A 26,989-nucleotide genomic window follows, 5' to 3' on the forward strand; every position below is an offset into this window, starting at 1 on the left:
TGTACTTTTCTCATTTTGAAATATATATAAAGAAAATAAATAAAACTTCCGCTGAGAAAGTAGTACCTAGAAGATTTAACAGTCAACTGGACTCTCTGAGTAATTACTACAGTATATTATAAATCGAAAAGCATATAAATCTTGGTAAGCATTCTTATTTTTTTGCTATAAATCTTAGTGCTATTCTTTTTTCGTTTTTGAGATACTTATTTGGTAAGAAAGAATTTTAACCCTATTGTGTACTCGTTATCAGTTGGGTTTCTTGCGGGATTTGAAATATGAGGTTTCTGAAAGAAGACGGAACATCATGCAGTACTGACCCATTAAGCTCTACTGCAATACCCATCCACCCTGTAAGTTAATTATCATCATTATTATTTTTTCTCAAGAAATTTTCGGTGCATGTCTGATAGTTAAATGGGAAGGAGAATAGAAAAAAAAAAAAAAAAAAGAGAGAAGGAAATAACCCCAAAGGAACAGGTAGTACTATTGTGTATGTTTATGTTTTTTTTTTAATAACTTCCGCGCACCTAATTCCACGAGATAAATGCTACTTCTCACCAACAACAAGTACTGTTATACTGTCCACCAGTGCTAGGATAAATGGGAGGCAATCACTTTTTTTTTTTCTGCCTATGTGTTTACTTCTGTTGGTTTTTATCTAGCAAAATATTGAGAGAAAAAATACTGCAATGAGGGCAAAGGGAATTCTTTAATTCAGCTTTGTTGAACTCTACATTTATAAACTAGCCTAGAATATCTCTAGAAAATATTTCTTAACTAACTAATTCCTAATTACTTAAGTAATAGGAAAATCTAGCTAACAACCTATTAACTAGGATTTATGCAATAAAACTAAAGCAATTCAAAAGCAATAATTCTAACAACGTGCTGAAATTATTTACCAGTCTTATGGAATCATAAAGAGGGAAATTTATGTTGCATGCTTAAAAATAGTAAACATTTCTTTTTGAGCTGAGGGTCTATCAAAAATGGCCTCTCTACCCCACATAGGTAGTGATAAGGTTTGCATATATTCTAGCCTCCTCAGACCTGACTTGTGGGATTATACTGAGTATATTGTTGTTGTTATGCTTAATAAATAGTAAACATAGTTGAATTTTGTCTGAGCTTCTGGTACTTGTATACGTTGTGCGCCATCAAATTAATTGTGTAAGGGGTTTTGGATAAGCAGTAGTAAGATGGGATATGCATTGGAATGAAATCAGCGCAAATAAAACAGAATGGAATATGGAGGATTCACATAGCCAACCCGAACTAGTTTGTGATTGCGAGTCATATGACCACTTATCAACAGTTCAGCTATGCTGTAACTGTGCATGTTTATCTCATATAATTCTTTTGATAATAGGCACTTGACATGCTTTCAGCTGTGAAAGGCCTGCATAGTCTCAGCTCTCAGGAGTTGAGCAGACTTATAAGAGAAGCTGAAAATAATATCCTTCAGCACATACCTGAAAATGGATTAAACATACAGGTTGGAACTCTTGATGGCCATGGCACTGTGTTATCTTCTTTATTATTCCATTAGGGTTAAATTATGCTTTTAGTCTTTTAGGCTTTTTGATAGATTCTTAAATTTGTAGATTGACGTAGAAAAACTTGCAAGATATCTTCCTTTGCACCTTATTGCGGTGATTTTGGCGTTGGAAGCAAATTCATGCAGACTCAAGTACTTGCTATCTGGTTTTCAACTGTTGCACTCCTTAACTGATATAGCATCACGCCATCCAAAAATAGAACAGGTGGCACCTTCTTATTTTCTTATTTACTTATGTGGTCAGCTACATTTCTTCTTTCGTTTTACATAGCTTTTAGGTAGTACACCAGCCGATTTACTGGTTGTTATATTCCATTGTCTTGCTCCTCCCTTTCTCTCTGTGGACCAAATGGAGTGTTTGTATCTCTCTATAGTATTAAGGTATTGAGATAAAAAAGGAGAAAAAATAGGAAAGGTTGTCAAGCAGGATAATACCAAAGAAATCAGAAACAGTTAGTAGTTTGTGTGGCTCATTTTGATGATGCTATTACTATTTGGGGAGTTACATGGTTTTATGTTGACTGTTGTTATCTCTTAAATTCACAAATGTATTGAACAATGTAGTTTTTAAACATATAGAATCTATTTCATGTAAATTTAAGGAATCGATATCTGGAGTTGTACCAAAATTACGTACTTCAAGCCTTGTATTCCGAAATCATTATTCTATACGGGATAAAAAGAGTATATTTCAGCAAGGGTTTGCATCTATCATGATTATGTTTGTTATATGTTGCTGTTTTGCATGTTAGTCGTCTCGAGTTGCTAAACTTGTGACCGGTCAATTTGTTTCTTTGCTCTTTTGACATTCTACATCTATATAATTAAGGAACATAACTTAAGATTCCTATAGAATATATACACATACAGTTCTTTCATGCTGAATAGTTGTGAGTGCATGCATATTTCTATATTTCCATTTTTCTTTGTGTTGGTGGAAACGCCAGCTGATCATGAACATTTGCCATTGTATCTTGTGACATAGGACAAGATCATACTGAACTCTTGATTTACTTGTTCCAGATATTGCTTGATGATGTGAAAGTATCAGAACAGCTGCTTGATCTAGTCTTCTATTCACTTGTTAATCTCTGTACTTACAATAAGGTTGTTTTCTCCTCACCTGAATTTTTAATCTTTATAATCCTATATTAACTGTGATGAGGACTATCTAACACTATCTCAAATTTTCAGGTTTCAAATGATATGGTTCTTCTGCATTCTACGCTGGTTGCTTCCAGTCTCTACTTATTGACGGTCTGTATATCTTCACAATGGCAAGACCTTGCTCAAGTTTTACTTGCATATAACAAGGTTAGTTTCTGTGTATGAATAATGAAAGACCATCATGCCGGATTAAAACAAGAATGTGCTACTTGTATGCATTACTTTTGTATTTGAAAGATTGTTCTCAGGTTGAGGAGCGTCCGCTTTCTTTGGCAGGTAGATGTACTCATGGATGCAGCCTTTGCGGCTGTTACTGCTGATATTAAAATTCTGCAGAGGAATTTATCAGCTGATCATGCTCATTCCCGGCAGGAGTATGGTCTTAAAGCTGAAGAAACTTTAAACCATCTCTGCCAGCAGTGCGAGGCTTCTATACAGTTTCTTCAGTCACTATGTCAGCAGAAATCATTTCGGGAGCGTCTTGTTAAGAATAAGGTTTTTCCCAAAGAATTATATAGATATAGTACCTGAAACGAAAATGACTTCTGGAAACTTGGAAAAAGAATGCCTTTTGTAGTCCAGGTTCAGCCCAAGTAGGGTGAATGTACAGTTTCTAATAGAGAAAGAAACATGATGCAAAAATGAACCTGCTTTCTTTACTCGTCATCCTTGTTCCCTTTACATGCTTTATGATATAAAGTGGATAAGGAATAAAGTTTCTTATCTCACGAGAACAATGTGATATAAAACAGAATTAATTTGACCAAATGTAACTTCTGCAAGTTCAAGAGAGAGCAGTGGATTACCTATCTTCAACTTCCTCTTTCTGTCTTGGTCCCAACTCATACTACAACATTTATACTATAAGTTTGCTGTGTACCTAACTTAAGTTGTTCGTATGTGTCTGATAAAGAAATGGACCTTGGGCCTAACTCAACCTCAAAAGCTAGCTCATGAGGGGAGGATTGCCTAAGACCATATAAGGAGACCAAGGACCCTTTAACCCACCGATGTGGGCGTCCACCGGTGTCCATTCCTTTTTTGTATTTACAGCACAATGAATCTATTTGCCAGCATTATAAAACAGATAGAGGTCTAGTAGTAGTAGTAATTGCTGAAAACTGATTTTCTTAATATTTTTTATGATGAATTTTGTTCATAATTTGTGCAAGCATTTGAAGTTTTCAATGTGTTTCTTAACTGTCTTATGTGATGATTGCAAGGGTTTCTTATTTTCAATTTTGTGTGTTTTCTTCTTAATGAATTGGATGTTCTTAATCTATGCCAGGAGTTGAGCAGCAAAGGCAGAGTTCTTTTGTTGGCACAAGTTGTCATGCGCGTAGTTGTATCTCCCTTAGTTACTGTATCCTCCTCAATCATTGCTGCTGTATCAAGATTGAAATCTAAAGTATTATCTATTGTAAGTCCAGCTGATAGTGGGAGCTTCGGCTATTCTTATTGCTTGAGGCTTTATAAATTTGCTGAGAACAGTTAGTATAAGCCTTTTCTGTGGAAATGAATTTTGATGCACTGTTTTCTGCAGTTGTTGAATCTTTGTGAAATAGAGAGTTTATCTTACTTGGATGAAGTTGCTAGTACTCCAGCAAGCCTTGATTTAGCAAAATCTGTTGCTCTCGAGGTCTGTCTCTGGAAACTTTCGTCTTTTTCTCTTTTAAAATTGCTATTCCACGAGATGAATAATTTAGTGATATACAAGTAGTTTCTCTTGTTGATGATTCACTATTGGGTGTGACCAGTGAACGGTTTGATTTCCCTCTGGCCCTTTAATGACTAACTGTTCTTGATTTGTAAAAGAAAGTGAGATTTATCTTCTCTTTCCCTAATTAAAACTCATCGCACTGAGTTGTATTATCCTTTCGGCTATCAACTTATCAGAGTGATAAGGACCAAGATGTGATTGTTCAATTAAATTCTGTATCCTGTATGCAGACACCAAAATAGACAATAGACGACATTAACTGATATTCCTGTAGAATCTCAACCTCATTCATTTGCAGTTCATCTTGTTGGCATGAGCCTACTTAATGCATTCCATATTTGTTTTGACAGTACCTGTTCTTATGTTACTTATAATCTCGTTCTCTGGAAATGTTAATTATGACCTTAATAATGTGCAACAATGGATAGAACAAGGACATTAATAAGTCATGAAAACTAGAAAGGTGATACAATTGTTTTAATTACGTACTGTTAAAGATAAACTTAAAGTCAATGGCTCTTTGGAGCTATAAAAGTTCCGAATCCTCTTTCATGTGACGAGGTGACCATGTCATGGAAAATCCAGGATACTTCAAAATTTTGATTTTTTATAATATGTGGGTTGATGGTTTGTTGATGGATCATGTGCACTCTTATCTTAAAGAAAACCCAGCATAAGGGGGGATTGTGTACTGTCCCTTTATGCTTAATTCCTTGTTACAAAGTAGGCAACTGATTGGAAATGGCATTATATAGGAAGGGGTATTTACAGACAAAATAAAAGAATCACTCATTGAAAAAAATGGCATGAGGTGGGCATTGCCCCTGCTTTCGATGGAAAGGCACTTTGGTGTAATTAAATCTCCCTCCATGCATGGGGTCTGGGGAAAGGCCGAACCACAAGGGTTTGTTGTACTCAGCCTTACCTTGCTTGTGATGGAAAGGCAACTTACGGAAATCACTTTGAAAGCTCAACAGTTCCCACCAGAAACAACAGCTGCTTTAAAAGGTTAAGATGAGTCATTAAGATACTATACATTATAGCCTGCGTAATGCTTGATAAGATGCAAATAAGTCTCGAAAGGCATGCTAGTGTGCTGATGTCTATACTGCTAGTTATCTTTGTTGCGGGAACTTTGAACTTATTAAAGCAGACAGTTTGTTTGATGCAATTTTGTTTGTCTAGGTTCTTAATGTACTGAAGAAAATGTTAGGGACGAATTTCCTACCATCTGTCACTCCATCTGACAAAATTTATCCAAAAGGACAGTTACAACTCAATGCAATGCGGCTAGCTGACATCTTCTCCGATGACTCAAATTTTAGGTCATTTATCACCACTCACTTTGTAAGAAGATATTTTTCCCTTGTAATAGTTGCTAAAGTTCTTTTCTGTAAGAATATTACGTTTTTGGAAATTCTGCACCATGTCCATGGCTGTTCTTAACTCTCAAGAGATCCAATTTTCATATTTGCCTTATTATACGTTCCTTCAGACTGAAGTTTTGACGGAAATCTTTTCTGTCACACATGGAGAGTTCCTTTCTACTTGGTGCTCATCTGACTTTCCTATACGTGAAGAAGATGCTACTTTGGAATATGATCCTTTCACAGCAGCTGGATGGGTATTGGATTTGTCCCCATTTTCTGATCAGTTAAATGCAATGAGTACAGAGTCAACTTTTGTTCCTTCCAATGTACCTAGACCGTCTTATCCACATCAAAGAACATCATTGTTGGTCAAAGTATTAGCAAATCTCCACTGTTTTGTTCCTGATATCTGCAAAGGTATACATGTTGGACTCTCTTGATGTATAGTACTGCTGCCTGACTATTTGCTGAATCATGCTTAGTTCTGACTGCAGAGGAGAAGGATCTTTTTCTTAACAAGTTTCTTCAGTGTGTAAGAACAAAACTTTCTGCAGGCCCAGAAGGGTTTAAATCCATTTCTGATCCTCAAAAAGCAGCTACTGTTAGCCGAAACCTTGGTACGCATCTCTATTTTGTAGAATGTCTTCCAGTGTTAAGTCATGTGCTTTACCATTGACTTACTTTTGCCTGGTAGGTTCCTTGTTAAGTCACGCAGAGTCTCTGATACCTACTTTTCTGAATGACGAGGACGTTCAGCTTTTAAGGTGACTAATTATCTGGCTTCTTTCTTATTCTCACATTTGAACCTTAAGTTTCCATCTTGTATGATTTGCTTTGTGGTGGACATGTTCCGTAACTGTAATATCATGCTCATTATGGTACCTTGTGTTGCTTGATCAATTAGACTTAACGACCACATCCTCTAGAGAGTGCTCTGTATCCTGTAAAAAAATTATGGAAGAAACTCAATTAGATCATTTTCTTTTCTAATATATTAATACTAATGTTGCCACATTTTTTCTGAAGGGTGTTCATCACACAGTTAGAATCTCTGATTACTCCCCGTGCATTCGGAGAAAATCGAGTTCAGGTAAATCCTCTAATCTCTCATATGTTTTTCTTTGGGTAAATCCTTCTTTGCCCTTAGTTATATCACTATATCACTGCATTATTTATTTACTGAACTCCTGCCGTGGAGCATCCACTGTCCCTTCTTGTTAGTTTTGTTGATATTGTCATTTTGTCCTAATTCAATGTGTTATTGAACTATGCTGCTGGATAAAATTTAAGGAAGCATGTTTGAGGAATCATTGTCTCGTAACAAAGCTGTCAAAACTCAGTCTCAGAAGATTATTAGGTGTATTCTGGAACTTCAGTTGGTGTAATCCAATGACTTTTCTCCTGTACGCTGTATTTCTTGGTGAATTAATTGTCTATTCTTTGGACTAAACGTGAGGCTCATTTTGTAGTTGAGCAAATGTCATATTAATTCTTAGTTAAGGAGTGTGAAATTTTATCAGTTTTGTCACTAGTAGTGGCATGCATAAGATAACTAAACTATAATCTTGTATGCTCTTCCTCCTAATTGAAACCAAAAAAGGAACTCTTCTTCCTAGTTTGCCTGTCTACCTTCATTGTCGACCTCAACTTCCAGGCAGCCTCTGACACCACCAACCTCCTTACAGCCACCTCTACCTCCCTTTGCCCTTCAGCCCCGTGCAATTTCATGATCTAAGAAAAATCTATGCTCAAAAAGGAAAAAATTCTTCATGATGCAAGAAATACAAAATACAAAATATAAATGGATCTTGTATCAATTAAAGCAAATGAAATCAATAAAAGCAAAATAAAGACGTGCGCAGAGTAGAAAGATTAAAAAGCCATGGGTAGAACGGACAGGAAACTTTTGAACAATTCATGTTGAAAACCTGAAGGGTAAGATTTGGATTTCTAATCAAAGGAGTCGTTGATGAGGAATAGGTATGGACTATGGTGCTGCTTCCTGAAAAGATACTGTAGAATGATGATGCTGATTTACAGTTTTAGAGATGAGATGGAGTGGAGTTTGGCACTTTGGTCAATTGTTCATCATTCCCTTTTTATTTTAAAAAAATTTAGGTAGATGTGTTTTGGGGTGCTAGGAGGTAACTTTCAGTAATGTGTCTGTTGTCTATCTTCCTGGTTGGAAGAGGAATAAGGGACACAACATGGCATGGAGGAGAGGGCAAAGTAGGATCCACAGAATAGTATTCTTTTAAATCAAATATATTATACACAAATAACCAATAAGTTGGGAGCTTAAGGTTTAAACGACTGACCAATTAGTTGGGAGCTTGAGGTTTAACCAAATAATCAATAAGTTGGGATATTACTCCCTCCATCCCAATTTATATGATTTAGTTTGATTGTGCACAGAGTTTAAAAAATTATGGGAAGACTTTTGAAATTTTTTGTCTAAATAAATCATAGGTGTTTGTGTGGCTATAAATCATCTCATTTAACAGTGAAATTTGGATTTTAAAGTCAAATTTTTACTAAATATAAAATTTATCATTCTTTTTGAGACTGACTAAAATGGAAAGTGCTTCATATAAATTGGGACACTGGGTAGTGGGAATACACTTCTCTGGAGGTAGTGGTATTAACTGCATACATTCGACCCTCCTCAGACCCTACTATGTGGGAATACACTGGGTTTGTTGTTGTTGTGTCATATAAATTGGGACATAGGAAGTAAGTTTTAAACAAACAAATCAATAATTTGGGAGATTAGGTTTTAAATAAATAATCAGTAAGTAGGAGATTAAGTTTTACAAAGTTGGTCTTTGTTTGGTGACATGGTGTACACTTGGACCGTTTTGTGGCAAAATTGGCAGGGAGAAACTCCTTTGAGAACTTAACATTTCAAGGACCTATCATAAGTACTAGATGGGTTCACCCGTGCTACTCACGGACTAAGTCACGATACATTCAATTTTGGAAAGCCAATCTAACAAGTGGAACGCGTTGTAAAGTAGTTTGATGATTTACTCCCTTAAATAATTAAATTACTTGTATTCGATGTACTTTTAGTAATTTATTTTATTAATATTCACCATTTTTCTTTGCTTAAGAAATTATTTATTATTTTTCTTAATTACCTTTGCTTAGGAGCACTACTATTTATTTAGTACCCTAGTAGTGTAACGCTCAAATTACACTCTTGAATGGGTGTAAGCGATCGTTGTTAATATAATAACCCGACTTAGGCCGGGGTCGAATCCACAAGGAGTGAAAGCATGGAATTCAAAACTCAAGAGTATTGATAGTCTACTAAAAGATGACCCGTAGTGTGAATAAAACAGACATAAATGTAAAATGGGGGATTTAGTTTGAAAGTGTTTATAAATGACAACTACTTCAATTTTAGTGCACTATCTTGACGTTGAAAAATGCTAAGAGTGAATTCAATTGAGAATAAGCCTTGGGGTTATGCAATTCTAGGTGTGAGTTCATGCATGGGTACTTGGCTATTTATCCAACTTTTAGTTAAAAGTCATGGGTAGGTTTGATGTGAATGTATTGGTGTCAATCTTTCAATTACAACACCAAATTTCACAAATGAGTTCTTTCGAACACCTCACAAGTGTGACAATTTTCCACATCTATTGCCTTAATTGACATCCTTATGTATAAGAGATATCATTAAATGAAATGAATCAAGTTACTGGTTGCATTTATTCCTCACCCATGTCCCCTCTTTCAAGAATGACATGGGTTCTAGGGTGGTTGGGGTTTGCAACCCCCACTCTTAGTTAATTCATGAAATAAATGCAACACCCACCACAACTAACTAATTAGAACAATAATTAGCTAAAACCCATGCACTACCACAACCTAAGCAAGCATAACCCCAAGATTTAGAATTAGCTACTCATAGATAAAAGGGATAAGAATATACCAAAGTTATCATTGACTTCATCCATGAGAAATAGAGATAATGTAGTTCCACACTTGGGGTTTCAATAATTCTTCAATGGAAAATCACTAACATATATTTTTCATTCAAGCTTAGTACAAAATTCTCAAAAGATGAAAAGATAGATGCTAAGTTGAGAAGAGAAAAGCTAAAAAGCTAAGAGAGATGCTATGTTCAAAAGATGAAGGTTAGGTCTTGAAAAATGAGCTAAAGTCCTCTTTTTAAACTCCACTCTACATTTGATGAAAATTACAAAACTGCCACCTTGTTCTTGATCTGCTTGAGAGGATCCAAAGCGGATAGAGAGCAGATGACTAGCAGCTTCAAAGCAGATACGAAGCGGATGACTCTTTTCCTTCACATTTGGCCTCTTGATGACTTGAATGACTTGTCCATCTTCCTTTCTTACTTTTACCTACATAAATGAGCATTAAGTAAGAGAGTACCATTAAGTCAATGGAAAAACATGATAATTTAGGCTTAAAAGGTGCTAGCAAGTCGTCAAATTGACGACTTAGCAACCCCCAAACTTATACTATTTCTTGTCCTCAAGCAACCAAGAATAATTCAATGAGATAGGGTATTTAACTCAAATCCACCTAGAAGAAAGCTATACTAAAGGAATAAGTTAACAAAGCTCTACAAACATTTTCCACACATGTCATGGCAACAAGTAAACCAAAACTTTTCAATAAGCACATATTTATGAAGCAAGGATGCAAGTTTGTATCAAATGAATTTTTCAAATCACAAAACATCTTAAGATAAGACACAAAATCATCAAAGTTTGTCTCAATCTTCACAATGCAACTTATTTCACTCATTTACCCAAACCGATAGTAAAACGTCACCCTCTACCCAAAAGTACTGATGTTGCTCACATGCAAGAATTAGCTCTACACACCAAAGATATTTCAATTCTTAAGGGAGCTCAAATAAAGAAAGAATTCACGCTCACTCTCATAAAGAAATTCAAGTACATCGAATAGAACCATAGGTTTGCCCTTTGTGTTTTTTCACTACTAATGTAGACTGACTTACTTTGGAATCACCAAGGTCTTGTGGGTCAAGATGAAGGTTTAAGGTGCGGGAAGGAATATATATGGATCAAGTGACTAAAAGACCTCCTTTGATGCAATCGTTCAATCTTTTCTACCCCCAAAATTTCAAACTACCCACCTTATTCTTTTTCAAATCATTTCCCATATTGTCCTACTTTTTTGTTTAACATTTACCAAACAATTCAAAGCTACCATTTTCTTTCTTTCACTTCTTTGACTTTTTCTAGAGATTTTCTACCTATAAGCCTTTCTTAGCCCCTCACTCCAATTTTTTTTTTCAAGTTCTATGGGCTAGGCTATTCAACTTTATCATCAAGCACATCTTTTGTCTTTTTAGCACATGTGTTGACAACCTTACATACACCTTTCTTATCTTTTCTTTGACCATCTTCTCCCAAATACACAATCCTCAAAACTTAGGCCTTTGCCTATAATCCATTATTTAGAATCATGCAATGCATCATAGGAGGTTAAGTGCCACAAGAGAGATTTTCAAAAGGGTTTAGGTGTTTTAGCATAGTTATCATGACAATAAGAAAGAAAGAAGGGCAAAAAAGTTCAAATGGGTTAACTAGGGAACAACTTTAAGGGGGGAATTTGGCTATGAGACGGGTCAAAAAGGGCCTCGGGTCATCCTCCAAACCAAGTTGCCTAGAATTTCGCTTTGAATACACTCGGGGCAAGTTCTAGACTACACATATGTACAATAATTATTCAAAAATCTCACCACTCATGGCATCGTACTCATAGAGCAAAAAGTTAGTCTCCGAACCAATTTGAGCTTCATAAGATACTCCGACTCAACAACTCATCCTTGTAAAGAGAGAGCAAAAAATTGAGCGTAATGGTCTCACTCAAAAGAAAACTCAAAACATCTTGCATCTTACATAATTTTCAATTTTTCTCAAAAACATTTCATTCCTTGTCAATGACATTTTGGAAGTATTTTTGAATTTTTGCTTCTTCCTAGTTAACCAAAATGACTAGATACTTTACCTAAGGATGTCGCCTCGTCATCCCTCATGGGTGAATTATCACTCGGTTCGACAAAGAAACTAACAACAACAACAACAACAAACCCAGTGGGTCTGGGGGGGTAAGATGTACGCAGTCCATACCTCTACCTCTGATGAAGTAGAAAGGCTGTTTCCGAAAGACCCCCGGCTCAAGTTACGAGATATCAAACAAACACATAGTACAGCACAGAAGCAGATGACATAACATAGATACTGCAGCCATAAGGAATATAGAACAGAGTAAAGCAGGAATGCAGGAATATAAAGCAGAGGAAAGCACACAGATTCGTAACAAACATGGAACACGGAACACGGAACAGAACATTGAAATTTGCTCCTTAGGAAAGAACCGAGTTTCGAAGAAAACCCTTGGAGTTTATTAGACACGTATTTACAAAAGGCGACAAGAGTAGTGCGCACAATTGGATACCACATTTAAATTAAGTGCATGGCACTAATTCAACAACAAAACGACAATATTCGACATTATTATCAAAATGCCCGACAAGGGCTCATCCAAAGCAATGTCAATAATAATAACAAAAGAAAAAAAAAACAAACATAAAAACATGACAAAATATAAAAACATGACAAAATATAGTGTCTACACATAAACATCAAAGTAATAACATAGAGGATGTCCATACAAGCTTTCCAACCAAACACCATAAAGGGAAACAATAAGTTTCGATCATCAAACAAATCATAAAACTGTCCCACCCCCCACTAAAGATATTGCATTGTCCCCAATGCGAAAGTAAAAGAGAGTAGAGGAGGGGAGAGACTCCCTGTGGCGCACTAGGCGCTCGGATCCCTGTAGGTGAATGATCTCACTGTCTCAATAGAAGCCTCGTCAGACTGGGCTCCTCTCATCGAGTCTGCTATGAAGGGTGACTCATCATCATGTCGAGTGCTAGAACTAGCCCCAACCATCCGTGCATACTCCTCATCCCTGGATAATTGCAAGGCGAGCTCAACCTGTCGGGCCTCAGGTAGCCCCTCTATAAGATCAACCTCGGTCTCATCATCAGTGTCCTCATGACCCTCTCCGAACAAATCATCAAATGGAAGTACTAGGCCTGAAGTCTCCGGCGGAAAAGCAAGCTCCGCCTCATCAAGACCGAATGAGGGCTGTCCGGAGTGAATCTCCGCCCGTAAACTATCAAGTTCTGCCCTCTCAGATGCCACCCCCTCACAATTTCCCCTCGCCTCAAGCGTGGCCACTCTCTGCTCTAACTTCGCTACGCTGGCACGAAGAGGTGCTATAATAGCCTGAATAAATTGGGGAATGTCCGCCACCAATTGGGTAAGAGTAGCATTGTTTGCCAAATTCATGGAAGCAACCTTGGCAAACGTCACCGTAGAAGACCGTGCCAATTGTGTGGACTTAGGTAGTGGTGTGGTGCTTGATGATGGAAGAGTATCGGTGGAATCATGACGAGTCTCAGCATCAAGTGTAGAATACAGAGAGATTTCCATTCCCTCTGAGCTCGGCAACCCTTCCGCACCCGAGTCTACCAAAACCAAAGCTTTCCTCTTTATGCCCGTAGGGTTATCCTCATCCTTGCAATATGTGATGTCAATGACTCCGGTGCATATAACCCGTCTGTCAATCTTAGAGAGTAGCGGGACTTTGAACTGAAGGCAAAGCATAGATATGAGTGCCGAAAAGGGCAATAAAGTGCCCAGTTGCTTTGCCCTGACCTTCATCGTTTCTGCTATCAACTTTCCCGGATTGATCGCAATTTTATCCGTGATGCATCCGACAATGATAGCCCTATCAACCTTGACATCTTGGTCATTTCTTCAGGGGAGTAAACGATTACCCACAAATCCAAGCCAATGTTTGTCTTGAACCGAAAGATCTCCTCTTGATTTGACCTTCACCATTAGCCCATGGAGGAAAGCCCTTAGCAATCACCTTAGCAAGCCACGAAAAACTTTGACGTCCGCAAATATCATCTTCTTGCACTTCACCGCGGAATCTAAGTCACAAGCAAAATAGAGCACATTGATCTCCGAGGCCGTGCAAGGAACTTCCACCCCTCGAATTAATACACTCTCGAGACACGGTTGTTCGACAATTGGAATTTTATATTTTTGTTCATTGTGCCGAACAACGTAGGAAGCATAGAACTCACAAACAATATCGGGGAAGTAGCATAGTGGGTGAGTAGAAGGCGTCATATCCTTGAAGAGTTCCCATACCCGTTCTTTAACCTCGGCGATGATTTCGGGGAAATAGGTGTCAACTCCCTTCATGCTAAAGACCTTCTCGGGATGGAAGCCCCGAGTAGTTACCCAATCATCATATAACTCCTTCACACCATCCACACTAAATCGGATTCGATCCGCCTCCTTTCCAACCTCCTGTGTACGATCAATGGTAGCTTGGACATCCGGGACTTTCGAACTATTTTTGGAGACCGGTTCTTTTCCCTTTGCGGAAGTAGCCTTTGCGTTGCCTTTATCCGGGGCATTACCCTTTCTAGCTTCTCGTGGCAAGTTCTTCCTTGGAGACATACCTATGAGAAAGAAACAAAACGAAACCAAAACAAAAGAGAAAAGGTAAAACATGTTTTTGGAATTTTGTATGTTAAGAAAGAAAATTAAAGATAAGAAAATAAAATGTTTGCTTGATAGATGCAAGGCAATTTCATCATTAGAGCCCATGGGATGCATTCATTACAACACTTGATCATTTGGGCTCTAAATTATCTCACATTCTTCACATTTCACAAAACTAGTTCATAGGACATCCAAAACCTCTAATGGAAACAAGAATGACCAATACCCTTAAGAATGATGTCATTCAATCTATCATTGCGTAAGGCAAGCATTCTTGTCCATTCATGTCTCCCGGTTAGGCATAGTGACCAACAAGCCCATCTCACCAAATCATCTCCAAACACAGTCAAGATGCTCATATTATCATACTTGAGCCACCCACCACACAAAACAAGCAAGAAAGGTTTAAGGGATATTTTGTCAAACACATGGTGCACTAGCTTCATTTGAGAGAGTATCATGAATCAAACTAGTGAAACAAGGCACCAATGACAACATAATTATTCTAACAAGTAAAAATCATCCCAACAAACTCACACAAACTTAATTCAAGTGACAAATCATCTTGAGTTATGAAGCACTATGTCCATTTTTAAGAGAATTTAAAAGTGAAACTATGAAGGAGCATACCTTTCTTGATTTAAGAGAGGAAAAGTGAAGCACAAGTCCAAAAGAATTATCGCAATTCTTGTTAGCTCAATTTTTGTTAAAGAAAGGGAGAATGTTAAGTTTGAGAGAAAGGAACGTTGGAAAAGAGTTGTAATGAGAAAAGTTGAAGTGTTCACTGGTTTTGTCTCTTGTTTACGCGTTTAAAGAGATTTTGGTCTGACCAGGGCGGGTCAGCCCAACAAAATCTGACCCGTTTAGAAACACTACAGCTTTTAGACTTAACCTGCATGCCAAGTGCTTTGCACCTGCGGCAGTTTATAGCAGCTGAAGTGCATCCAAAGTGTGTTGGACCTGCGCCTGGAACTGCTTGAGCAGTTCTAGCACAGGTCGAGGCAGTGAGGGACAGTTTTTTGTCGTCAATTTCAGGCCACCTGCGTCCAAGATGAGCCTGGCCTGCGACTGGAATGCTGCAGCAACTCCAGCGCAGGTCTAGGCAGTAAACATCTCTGAATCTGCCTTCCATTTGCTCCTCACCTGCGTCTGACCTGCTCAAGCTGGTGCAGCGCAGGTTGTTCCAGCTTGGCACACGATTTTTCTTCACAAAGTTCTTGGTTCGGAGCTTAGTTTCGAGCCTCCGAGCCAATCTTCTTGCACCCCAATTTTTCTATATTACCTGCATCAATCAAAACTAAGCTAAAATTAATATCAAAAACATTAAAAACATCGAAAATAAATCTTGGGTTGCCTCCCAAGAAGCGCCTTAGTTAAAGTCGCGGCACGACATCATTTACTCATCATTTTGGATCTTTGAAGCGAAACGCCTCAACCTTAGTCGCTCCGGGTCCACCCACATGATAGTGCTTCAATCGTTGCCCATTCACCACAAATTTCTTCTTCTCGTGATCTTCCAACTCAATAGCCTCACTAGGTTAAACATTTGAGATCACGAACGGGCTTGAACACTTCGATCTAAGCTTCCCCGCGAAGAGTTTCAATCTTGAATTGAAGAGGAGGACATCATCACCCACATGAAACTCTCGCTTTAAGATTTTGGCATCATGCCACCTCTTCATCTTCTCTTTGTACAACACGAAGCTTTCATATGCCTTGAGCCGAAACTCTTCTAACTCATAAAGTTGATTCACCCTCAATTTTGAAGCATCCTCCCAATCCATATTCAACTTTTTCAAAGCCCATAAAACCTTATGGTCTAACTCAACGGGTAAGTGACAAGCTTCCCCAAACACCAATTGGTAGGGGGACATACCAATAGGAGTTTTATATGCCGTTCTATATGCCTAAAGAGCATCATCGAGTTGTCTCGCCCAATTCATACGACCAATATTCACAGTTTTCTCAAGGATGGACTTGATTTCACGATTTGAAACTTCAACTTGGCCACTAGTTTGGGGAGGAGTAGCAACCTTATGCTTCACCCCATACTTATCAAGCAAAGCACCGAAGACCCAATTACAAAAATGAGAGCCGCCATCACTAATAATTGCCCTTGGAGTCCCGAACATTGTAAAGATGTACTTCTTCAAGAAAAAAGTGACACTCTTGCCTTCATTGTTCGATAAAGCAATGGCTTCCACCCACTTCGAGACATAATCTACGGCTACCAAGATATATTTATTACGATATGAGCTCACAAAGGGACCCATGAAGTCGATCCCCCACACATCAAATAGTTCAACCTCGAGATTGGGCTTAAGAGGCATCTCATGCTTCCTCGAAACACCAACTCATAAGCATTCTATGAAGGGCAGGCCAATAGTATCCACTTTGAAGAACCTTAGCGGTCGTTTGGATCCCACCATGATGACCACCGAACGGAGAGGAGTGACATGCCTCGAGAATATCTCTCATTTCCGCCTCCATGACACACCGATGGATCACACCATCCGCACACTCCCTAAACAAGAACGGTTCATCCCAAACACATCAAATAGGAACTGCTTCTTTTGATAATGATTTAGCTTGTCGGGAAGCACACCACTCACAATATAGTTAGCATAATCCGCATACCTAGGTGTAATGCTCCCCGAAAGTGACATAACTAGCTCATCGGGGAAGGTGTCATCAATATCAATCTCACCCAACTTCTCATGATTGAATTCAAGGCGTGAAAGGTGGTCGGCTACTTGATTCTCACACCCCTTTCGATCTTTCACTTCAAAATCGAACTCTTGCAAGAGCAATATCCACCTAATCAATCGAGGTTTTGCCTCTTTCTTTTCCATGAGAGATCTAAGAGCAGCATGGTCCGTGTGCATAACCACTTTCTTGCCCAACAAATAGGCCCGAAACTTTTCGAAAGCATAGACCAGCGCTAACAACTCTTGTTCCGTAACCGTATAATTACGTTGAGCATCATTCAACGTCTTGCTTGCATAGTAAATTGGGTGGAACAACTTCTCTTTTCTTTGGCCCAAAACCGCACCTAGAGCAACACCACTTGCACACACATTAATTCAAAGGGCAATGACCAATCTGGAGCTACTATGATAGGAGCCGACACAAGCAGTTCCTTGAGGCAATTAAAAACCTTTACACAATCATCATCAAATTCAAATTTTGCCTCCTTTTCAAGAAGCTTGCACAAAGGATGAGCGATCTTTGAGAAATCCTTAATGAAACGCCGATAGAACCCGGCATGACCAAGAAAACTTCTAACGCCCTTCACGGAGATCGATGGGGTAACTTAGCAATTACCTCAACTTTTGCTTGATCCACTTAGATGCCCTTTTCCGAAATTTTGTGGCCTAGAACAATGCCTTCCTTGACCATGAAGTGATATTTTTCGCAATTCCAAACAAGATTAGTCTCCACACATCGTTCAAAGACTTTACTTAAGTGAGCGAGGTAAGAATCAAATGAATCCCCAACCACGGAGAAGTCATCCATGAAAACCTCCATTGTATCCTCTACCATATCGGCAAAAATGGACAACATGCATCGTTGGAACGTGGCTGGCGCGTTGGATAACCCAAAGGGCATGCACTTGAAAGCAAATGTGCCATAGGGACAAGTGAAAGTGGTCTTTTCTTGGTCTTCCGGGGCGATGCAAATTTGATTGTACCCCGAGTAACCATCAAGGAAGCAATACCAACCTCGACTGGCTAGTCTATCCAACATTTGATCCATAAAGGGCATGTGAAAGTGGTCTTTCTCGGTCCGTGAGTTCAATTTGTGATAATCCATACACTCTCCGACCCGTGACCGAGTGCATAGGTACAAGATCGTTATTCTCATTCGGGACCACCGTCATGCCGCCCTTCTTAGGAACACATTGAACCGGACTCACCCACGTGCTATTTGAAATTAGGTAGACAACTCTCGCATCAAGCCACTTAATGATTTCCTTCTTGACCACCTCTTGCATCGGTTGGTTTAGTCTCCTTTGGTGTTCCACGCTAGGAACATGATCAACATTTAGCTTGATTTTATGAGAACAAATTCCGGGAGGAATGCCTATAATGTCCGCGATAGTCCATCCGATAGCACGAATGAACTTTTTCATAATTGATTTGAAGGAATCCACTTGACAAGGTTCAAGATCACCTGCTACAATGATTGGCAATTTATTATCCTCACCAGTGTTTTGGACGGCGAAAGGCGACAAGGCCCTGCCTCGCCGAGCGGCGAGGCGAGGCGATAACCTTTTGAATGTATGGCGATAATTAATATAAAAAATTAAAATAATATGTAAATGATCAAAATTTCAACAACACTAATATATTAGGAAATATTTCAAGTCAAGAATTAAAAATAGATAGTAGATAGATGCTAAAAGTCTAGAACTTAAATGACTCAACAATTCAATTAGTATATTACTATCATACTATGTTAATTTTATATAAGTTATTAAAAAAAAATTACATAATAAGGCTACAACTTACTGGTTACTGTTATAGTGTAAGGTTGTAACACTATTATAGAATACAGTATTACAGTGGAAGTCGGAAGGAAAATAGAAGAAGAGAAAAACAGGAAGAACAAAAAACACAACCAAAATACAAGTATTGGACGCTGGATTAAGAAGAAGAAAAAAGAAGAAAAAAAATAGAAACCGGTAGTTCACTGCTTACCGAAGTAGCGGGAGTCACCGGAATCGAAATTGTGAGATAAATGGTAGCAGCCACAGTCACCAATTAGTAAGTTGGTAAAGCCAAAATGGGTAAATAAGTCCTAAAATTAGCTTATATACCTAAAACCCTAATTTTTTTTAAAAAAATTAAAAGGCGACGTCTTTGTCGCCATGTCGCCTTTCTCGCAAACGCGACGCCTTTTGAATGTCGTAGCGCCACGCCGTGAAGAGGCGATCAGGCCTCGCCTCGCCTCGCCATTCGCCATTGGCTACGAGGCGCTCGCTTTTTACAACACTGATCCTCACCCAAGAAAACATATTGGAAGGGGATGGTAATGACTTAAGTTCGAGTTGACGTGGTTCAATAATAGACGGCTTGGAGGGTAGACTCTCGCGTTTTTTCAAATCAACATCCCAGTTGATCTGGTTCTTGGTGTAAGATCCAAGACCCGTCAACGAAGCTACCACCTCATCATATTCTTCAACCACCTCACTCCCAAGGTTCCACAATACACCTACCAAGGGGTCATTCACAAGATCCATTTCTACAGTGTTAGCTACCTCATCATCAACCACATCAATCACCGAAATAACTTGCAAGTCCATAGGTTGCTTCATGGACTTACACACATTGAAGGATACTTCTTCATTGTTCACCCAAAATTTCATCTCCCCACATTCCACATCCACTAAGGCCCTTTTGGTAGCTAAGAATGGTCTACCAAGAATGATTGGAACCTCATGATCAATCTCACAATCGAGAATAACGAAGTTGGCCGAAAAGATAAACCGGTCAACTTTCACCAAAACATCATACAACACACCCATGGGCTTTTTGATTGAACGATCGGCCATTAGAAGCCTTGTAGTGGTAGGCTTAGGAGCACCCATGCCTAACTTTCGAAACACGGCGAATGACATCAAATTAATACTTGCTCTTAGATCACACAACGCTTTTCCGAATTTGTAGACCCCGATAGTGCAAGGAATAGTAAATGCGTCCAGGTCTTCTTTCTTCACCACCATTGTGCTAGACATTATAGCACTACAATTGTGGGTTACCTCAATTGTTTCAAAATCCATGACTTGCTTCTTTGTAATCAAGTCCTTCATAAATTTAGCATACCCGGGCATTTTTTGTAAGACTTCTAGCAAAGGAATATTCACCGATAAATTGCTAAACTTCGCAAGAAACTTCTTGAACTTGGTATCATTATCCTTCTTCTTGAGCCTTTGTGGGAATGGGGGAGGAATTTTGATTTATGGCAATGGAACAATTGGAGTTTCATCCACTTTTGGAATATCATCAGAAACCTCCTTTGGAGTTTTCTCACTTTTAATATTTTCTTCAACTACCATTGGCCGTTCAACACTTGTCTCATTAGGCTTTGGATCATTATCAATTGGCTCTTCTAGCCGCTTTCTCTTTGCATTGGCTTGTTCTTCATTTGCCTTTTCGTTGGGGTCTTCACCAAGATCAATATCTTTACCAAAAGTCCGACCACTCCTAGTGACAATAGCCATGATGTGAACATTATTTTTAGGATTGACAACTGTGTCACTAGGTAATCCACCCTTTGGTCTTGCATTAAGTTGTGCCGAGATTTGGCCCAATTGAGTTTCAAGTTGCTTGATAGAGGCCGAGTAAGATGTCACCGTTTGATTTAGTTGTGAGAAGTCACCTTTTATCTCTCACCATCTTGTCGATCCCCTCAACACCTATTAAAATCCGAGCAAGGACATCTTTATTTTTGAGCTTATCCGGGTCAATGGAACTTGACTCTTTACCCTTTGCTCAATCATGTGGAGGTATGTACCGATCATAATCTCTCTCCTTATCTCTCCAATCCCGATCTCTATAACGCCAATCTCTATCACGATCTCTTTCCTTCCAACCTTGATTCCCACCTTGCCTTTGATATGTAGGGCGGGAACCCCCCGATTGGTTCAACAAGAACCGAATTTCTTCGTCAAGGGACTCTGTTTCCTTATCATCATAAGCTTTAGCACTCTTAGAAGCAACAACGTTAACCGCCTTAGGAGGAGCTCCCATCATATTGAGAAGATCAAGTTGCGTCGTCACTTTAGCCATATTTGATCTCTTTGTTCATCCTTTTTCTTTTGCTCTTGACTCACAAAAGATGCGGAGGGAGCCCCCACGACCACCTCGGTATCTCTTGTGTGCCACCCTCTACTTTGCTTGGCCACTTGATCTAATTAAGTTGATGCAATACCATACGATAATCTCACAAGAGAACTCCTGGCCGCATTTTCGTCTACCGTCTTGTTCAATTGATCCAATGCCCTATAGAAAATTTGAAGGAGCATTTTATCCGGAACCTCATGATTTGGGCATTGCATTAACTTCATCCCTTAGTTGCAACATCCGAGAAGGGGGAAAGTATCTTTCCAAGAATGCCTCCATGAGCCTAACCCATGAAGTAATAGACCCCGCGGGCAAAGACCGCAACCATAAGACTGCTTCTCCCGTTAAAGAGAATGGGAAAAAACGTGACCAGATTGACTCTTGAGATATGTGGGGCATGTCAAATGGAGAACACACCTCAATAAAATTCGTCAAGTGTAGATTAGCATCCTCATGTGCTTGGCCTCCAAATAACCCTTTCATTTGAAGCAAGTGAATCATCACGCTAGTAACGTGGAATACTCCATTTCCTTCCGTCAGTGGAATATGAATAGCACTAGCTCGGCCCACATCACCGAGGTGATCCTCATGATACCCATCAATTGTCCCGGTATAACTACCGTGTTGACTCATAGTATCGTGTATACTATTATGCACACCTGAGAAAGGACAAAAACACCAAACAATGTAAAATAAAACACTACGGCTAACCCAAAGTAACTAAAAATACTACAAGAGTGAAAACTATGTTTCACTCCCCGACAGCGGCGCCATTTTTGATAACGCTCAAATTACACTCTTAAATGGGTGTAAGCGATCGTTGTCAATATAATAACCCAACTTAGGTCGGGGTCGAATCCACAAGGAGTGAAAGCATGGAATTCAAAACTCAAAAGTATTGATAGTCTACTAAAAGATGACCCGTAGTGTGAATAAAACAAACATAAATGTAAAATGGGGGATTTAGTTTGTGTTTATAAATGACAACTACTTCAATTTTAGTGCACTATCTTGACATTGAAAAATGCTAAAAGTGAATTCAATTGAGAATAAGCCTTGGGGTTATGCAATTCTAGGTGTGGGTTCATGCATGGGTATCCAACTTTTAGTTAAAAGTCATGGGTAGGCTAGATGTCAATGTATTAGTGTCAATCTTTCAATTACAACACCAAATTTCACAAATGAGTTCTTTCGAACACCTCACAAGTGTGACAATTTTCCACATCTATTGCCTCAATCGACATCCTTATGTCTAAGAGATATCATTAAATGAAATGAATCAAGTTATTAGTTGCATTTATTCCTCACCCATGTTCCCTCTTTCAAGAATGACATGGGTTCTAGGGTGATTGGGTTTGCAACCCCCAATTCTTTGTTAATTCATGAAATAAATGCAACACCCATCACAACTAACTAATTAGAAAAATAATTAGCTAAAACCCATGCACTACCACAACCTAAGCAAGCATAACCCCAAGATTTAGAATTAGCTACTCATAGATAAAAGGGATAAGAATATACCAAAGTTATCATCGACTTCATACATGAGAAATAGAGATAATGTAGTTCCACACTTGGGGTTTCAATAATTCTTCAATGGAAAATCACTAGCATATATTTTTCATTCAAGCTTTGAGAATTAAAGATGAAAAGATAGATGTTAAGTTGAGAAGAGAAGCTAAAAAGCTAAGAGAGATGCTATGCTCAAAAGATGAAGGCTAGTTTTGAAAAATGAGCTAAAGTCCTCTTTTTAAACTCCACTCTACATTTGATGAAAATTACAAAACTGCCGCCTTGTTCTTGATCTGCTTGAGCGGATCCAAAGCGGATGGAGAGCAGATTGAGAGTAGATGGCTAGCAGCTTCAAAGCAGATGCGAAGCGGATGACTCTTTTCCTTCACATTTGGCCTCTTGATGACTTGAATGACTTGTCCATCTTCCCTTTTTACTTTTACCTACATAAATGAGCATTAAGAGAGAGAGTATCATCAAATCAATGGAAAAGCATGATAATTTAGGCTTAAAAGGTGCTAGCACGTCGTCAAATTGACGACTTATCAAGTAGCTTCATGAAAATGCTGCAAAGTTTATTACGAACTTATACTTAATAGATACACGTTTTCGCACCTGAAAGGTTAATGGATCCACAATAGAGTAATAGTTCAAAATGCTGCAAGGCAAAGGATGTAGCACATGAAAATCAGGTGGGCCCACAGATTTTCAGGCAATTTCAGCAAAAGGAATCAGCATGCAGGAAATGACAAAACTGTCCTTCGGAGCTAGCAGGCATGTTGACCATGTCCTGCCTGCTTAAGCTGCTGTACTCTGTCTTATTATATTATCACAAGTAAAATGTGTTTCGAGGGTACTATTTCACTTCTTTATAAATGTGTCTAGGATCTAACATAAGTAAATTGTGGTTCAAGGATACTGGTTTCTTTCTTTAAATAGTTCTAGGGAACCTCTGCGGCTCTTTACTCTTTATCCTTGAAGTATGCTGGTTTTGGTTAGTCGGGGAGAATAACGACAACATGGAATCCTGACTATTTCTGGTTTGCAGCTTTATCTGGCAGAACTGTTAGAGAGCACCGAGTTGGACATTTTAAATCTTTCTGATCCTTCTTTTCTAGAGGATTGTCTCCCTGTCAACTTGGAGATGTAGTTTATCATACAGTAACAACAACAACAACAACAACAACAAACCCAGTATATTCCCACCTAGTGGGGTCTGGGGAGGATAAAATGTACGCAGTCCATACCACTACCTCCGGGGAAGTAGAGAGGCTGTTTCCGATAAACCCCCGGCTCAAGACAGTTTATCATACAGTAACAACGTGAAAAAATGAACTAGACACAGAGGGAGAAGAGCAGTTGGCCTGAGGGGAGGGAAGTGGTGTAGTATATTCTACGGGAAATCATCATATGCACATAAAGTTCGCTGAGAAGAGGAGAGCAGTGGTTGTGTGTACTTTAGGTGATATGGTCAAATGCACATAAATTTTGCTGTTTGACAAAGAGATAAGAAGCTGTGTATGCAATTATGCATGTCTCCTCAATAATCTGGAGATCTCATCAGGGAGAAAATAATGAATATGAATTTAGATCTAAAAATAAAATAAGATAATGAATATGAATTTCTTGTGGACTACACATGATTGTTCCTGCAAAATGCGACCACTGTGTTTGCAGAAATAAATATTTTGCTTTCAAGTGACTCAATTGACTTTAGAATGCTGTTAAATTGGACATAATGATGGCCTGAAGTTTAATTTACCAGTTTATTCTAGTGATTTTTGTTTTGATTCTTTACTTGGGCTTAAATTTGATTTATAGGAAGGAATTAATATTTTCTTTTTCTCCAGGAGGCTCAGAACCTGGGGGCATACTTAACCCCTCAACTCGGGGAAGCGACCCTGGATCTTACCAACAGAAGTGCAACCTCAAGAGAGGATATACCAGATAATTCGTCTCTGCGAAGATTGAACCAACTCAATTCCAGGGTCAATGGCGAAGGTCCATCAGGTGAGGCTGGGACGAAAGGTGAAATGACTGAACACGAAAGATTTCTAGGTACATCTATAGAGATGAAGGATATTGAGACTCAGAATGTGGAGACTAGTGGATCCGATTCCAGCTCCACACGAAGTAGGCACCCAACAGATCAAGTTGGGAAAGTTGAGCAGATAAAGTACAATGCTCCTGGAGAGGTTAGAGAGGATGAAATGGTTGAAGCTGCACAGCATGAAGAGAAGCAACAAAGGAAACGGAAGCGAACTATAATGAACGAAAAACAGATATCGCTCATTGAGAAGGCCCTGATGGATGAACCTGATATGCAGCGAAATAAAACGTTGTTAGACTATTGGGCTGCAGAATTAAGTGTTCATGTATGTCCCCATGCAGTTTTTTTTTCCTTTTTCCCGTTTCTGCTCTGTCAATTAATTAGCCTTTCCTCCCTAACATGTTCCTATTTTGTTTCCAGGGATCAGAGGTAACAAAATCGCAGCTCAAGAATTGGTAAGAGTGATATTTCTTTTATTTTTGTTAACACCTTTGAATAGTTCATCTTAAGCTATTTTATTGCTAGAATGGTGTGGGTCTAAATATGTTTAATACGAGGTACCTAAATGATTTAATCTTTTGTAAACCTGTTTACTGCTTTCCCACTATGAGTGCCAACATCCATGAATATCCAAGATACTGTTACATATCTATTACTTTGTGAAAGATGCCTGTCCAATGGCGTGCTGAGTCAACAAAATTATCTAAGAGCCTATCTGAGTTTTACTGAATGTATTAAAATGCAACTTTAGTTTGCTGCATGTTCTATCTAATAAGTGTGCTGTCTATTGAAAAAATGCACAAACAAGTCGTTTATTCTGTGAGAGAGAACAAAAGAAAAAAAGACATACAAATAGGTCTCGATTGATTTAATGAGGTGTGTCTCTGATCTTGTCCTCATGCTGGAGAATCATTTCCATTTTGAACACATACAGGTTAAACAATCGGAAAGCAAGGCTAGCTCGTGCTGCCAAGGATGGGCGCATGCTGTCTGAAGGGGATAATATTGACAAACAAGGTGGGGTGCTTAATCTGCCTCCTTGTGACTCACCTGGAAGTCCTGTCGAGGATGTTGGTATCCTCTCTGCTGCTAGAGAAAATGCACAGAGGGTAACTGGCTCGGCACCGGTAGCTTCAGCAGAATCTGCGAAGTGTAGGGCAGGGCAGTACGTTGTGCTTATAAATGAGAAGGCAGAAGAGATTGGAAGAGGAAAGGTTTGCCAAGTCAGTGGCAAGTGGTATCAGAGGGACCTGGAGGAGTTAGGGACCTGTGTTGTGGATATTATTGATCTCAAGGTTGAGAGGTCTGCTAAGCTTCCTTACCCATCAGACCTAACTGGAACATCATTTGATCAGGCTGAAAGAAAATTTGGTTTCATGCGAGTCTTGTGGCAGTCCAGCAAACTCTATGTGTTGCCTGCTCGGTGAATCAAAAGCATCTCAGTTCTGGGTAAGAATTACTTGACTCTCTCTGTTACCTCTTGAAACTTCTAGCCTATACTTGTTTGATTGTGTATAGATTATAGAACCGAACCCGCATTACAATGTTTGCACACTGGATTCATGTTCCAAGAACTTCAGAAAAAACAAAAGCTGGGTGTGTGTTTCTCCTTAAGATTTTTGTTTAATTGTCTATATTTTTCTTCAGCTGGAATAGCATTGCTGATCGTTACAGATTTGATAGTTCCAGAGGAAAATTTGAGGTCCACATGTTGGGCAGTCCTGTGAATATTGTGGAAGGCCTTGCATTCTATTTTCCCATGCTATCTCTGAGCAGGCCATTATATCTGATGCTTTAACTGGAAAATTATCCAGTCCTCCTGAAAGGTGTTACTATCCTGGTGTGTCTTGTGGGGACTGCCAGATTTCTCGGGATAGTCCCCATCCAAGCATGGTGCAGGCAGGTCGTGATGATCTTCTACAGAAAGCATGCCCAGGTTCTGAAAGACAAGCCTCAGTCATTTGCTCCCTGTACATTCTGGAGGTTTAGGATGTACAAGATTACTGTTTTCATACAACATCCTGTATAACTTGTTAAAGTAATTTGAAAAATGATATGATATTGTTGCATAATTTGACCTTACAAAACAGTGTATTTGTTTCTTTTACTCTAGTCTGAATTGCTTATCAATGTGAAGTTGCGATGCACTCTATATATCTGG

General features: G+C 38.9%; 1 protein-coding gene across 3 annotated transcripts; it reads left to right on the plus strand.

Annotated features, from left to right (window-relative positions):
• LOC107863960 (nodulin homeobox) lies at positions 1-26,958 on the plus strand. Of its 3 annotated transcripts, none has more exons than XM_016710176.2 (18): positions 1-144; positions 254-353; positions 1,373-1,498; positions 1,608-1,766; positions 2,585-2,668; positions 2,756-2,875; positions 3,005-3,223; positions 4,017-4,148; positions 4,272-4,367; positions 5,634-5,795; positions 5,944-6,235; positions 6,301-6,435; positions 6,513-6,582; positions 6,845-6,908; positions 24,629-25,153; positions 25,249-25,283; positions 25,763-26,277; positions 26,476-26,958. In XM_016710176.2, the coding sequence occupies exons 2-17, from the start codon at positions 279-281 to the stop codon at positions 26,253-26,255; spliced, it is 2,787 nt and encodes a 928-aa protein (XP_016565662.2). In that variant the 5' UTR covers positions 1-144; positions 254-278; the 3' UTR covers positions 26,256-26,277; positions 26,476-26,958. The 3 variants fall into 3 exon arrangements, with proteins under 3 accessions (XP_016565662.2, XP_016565664.2, XP_047265249.1); XM_016710178.2 differs by having other exon boundaries at positions 6,313-6,435; XM_047409293.1 differs by lacking the exon at positions 1-144 and having other exon boundaries at positions 160-353; positions 6,313-6,435.
• Positions 26,959-26,989: the final 31 nt, after the last annotated feature.

The sequence above is a fragment of the Capsicum annuum genome, chromosome 3 (genome assembly GCF_002878395.1).
Source record: "Capsicum annuum cultivar UCD-10X-F1 chromosome 3, UCD10Xv1.1, whole genome shotgun sequence".
NCBI lineage: Eukaryota > Viridiplantae > Streptophyta > Magnoliopsida > Solanales > Solanaceae > Capsicum > Capsicum annuum.

Excerpts from the sequence above, each read along its gene's own strand:
- LOC107863960 (XM_016710176.2), top strand. The coding sequence starts at position 279 with ATGAGGTTTCTGAAAGAAGACGGAACATCATGCAGTACTGACCCATTA. Across the intron at positions 4,149-4,271 it reads AATCTAAAGTATTATCTATT|TTGTTGAATCTTTGTGAAAT; the intron begins GTAAGTCCAGCT and ends TGTTTTCTGCAG. Across the intron at positions 6,436-6,512 it reads TACTGTTAGCCGAAACCTTG|GTTCCTTGTTAAGTCACGCA; the intron begins GTACGCATCTCT and ends TTTGCCTGGTAG.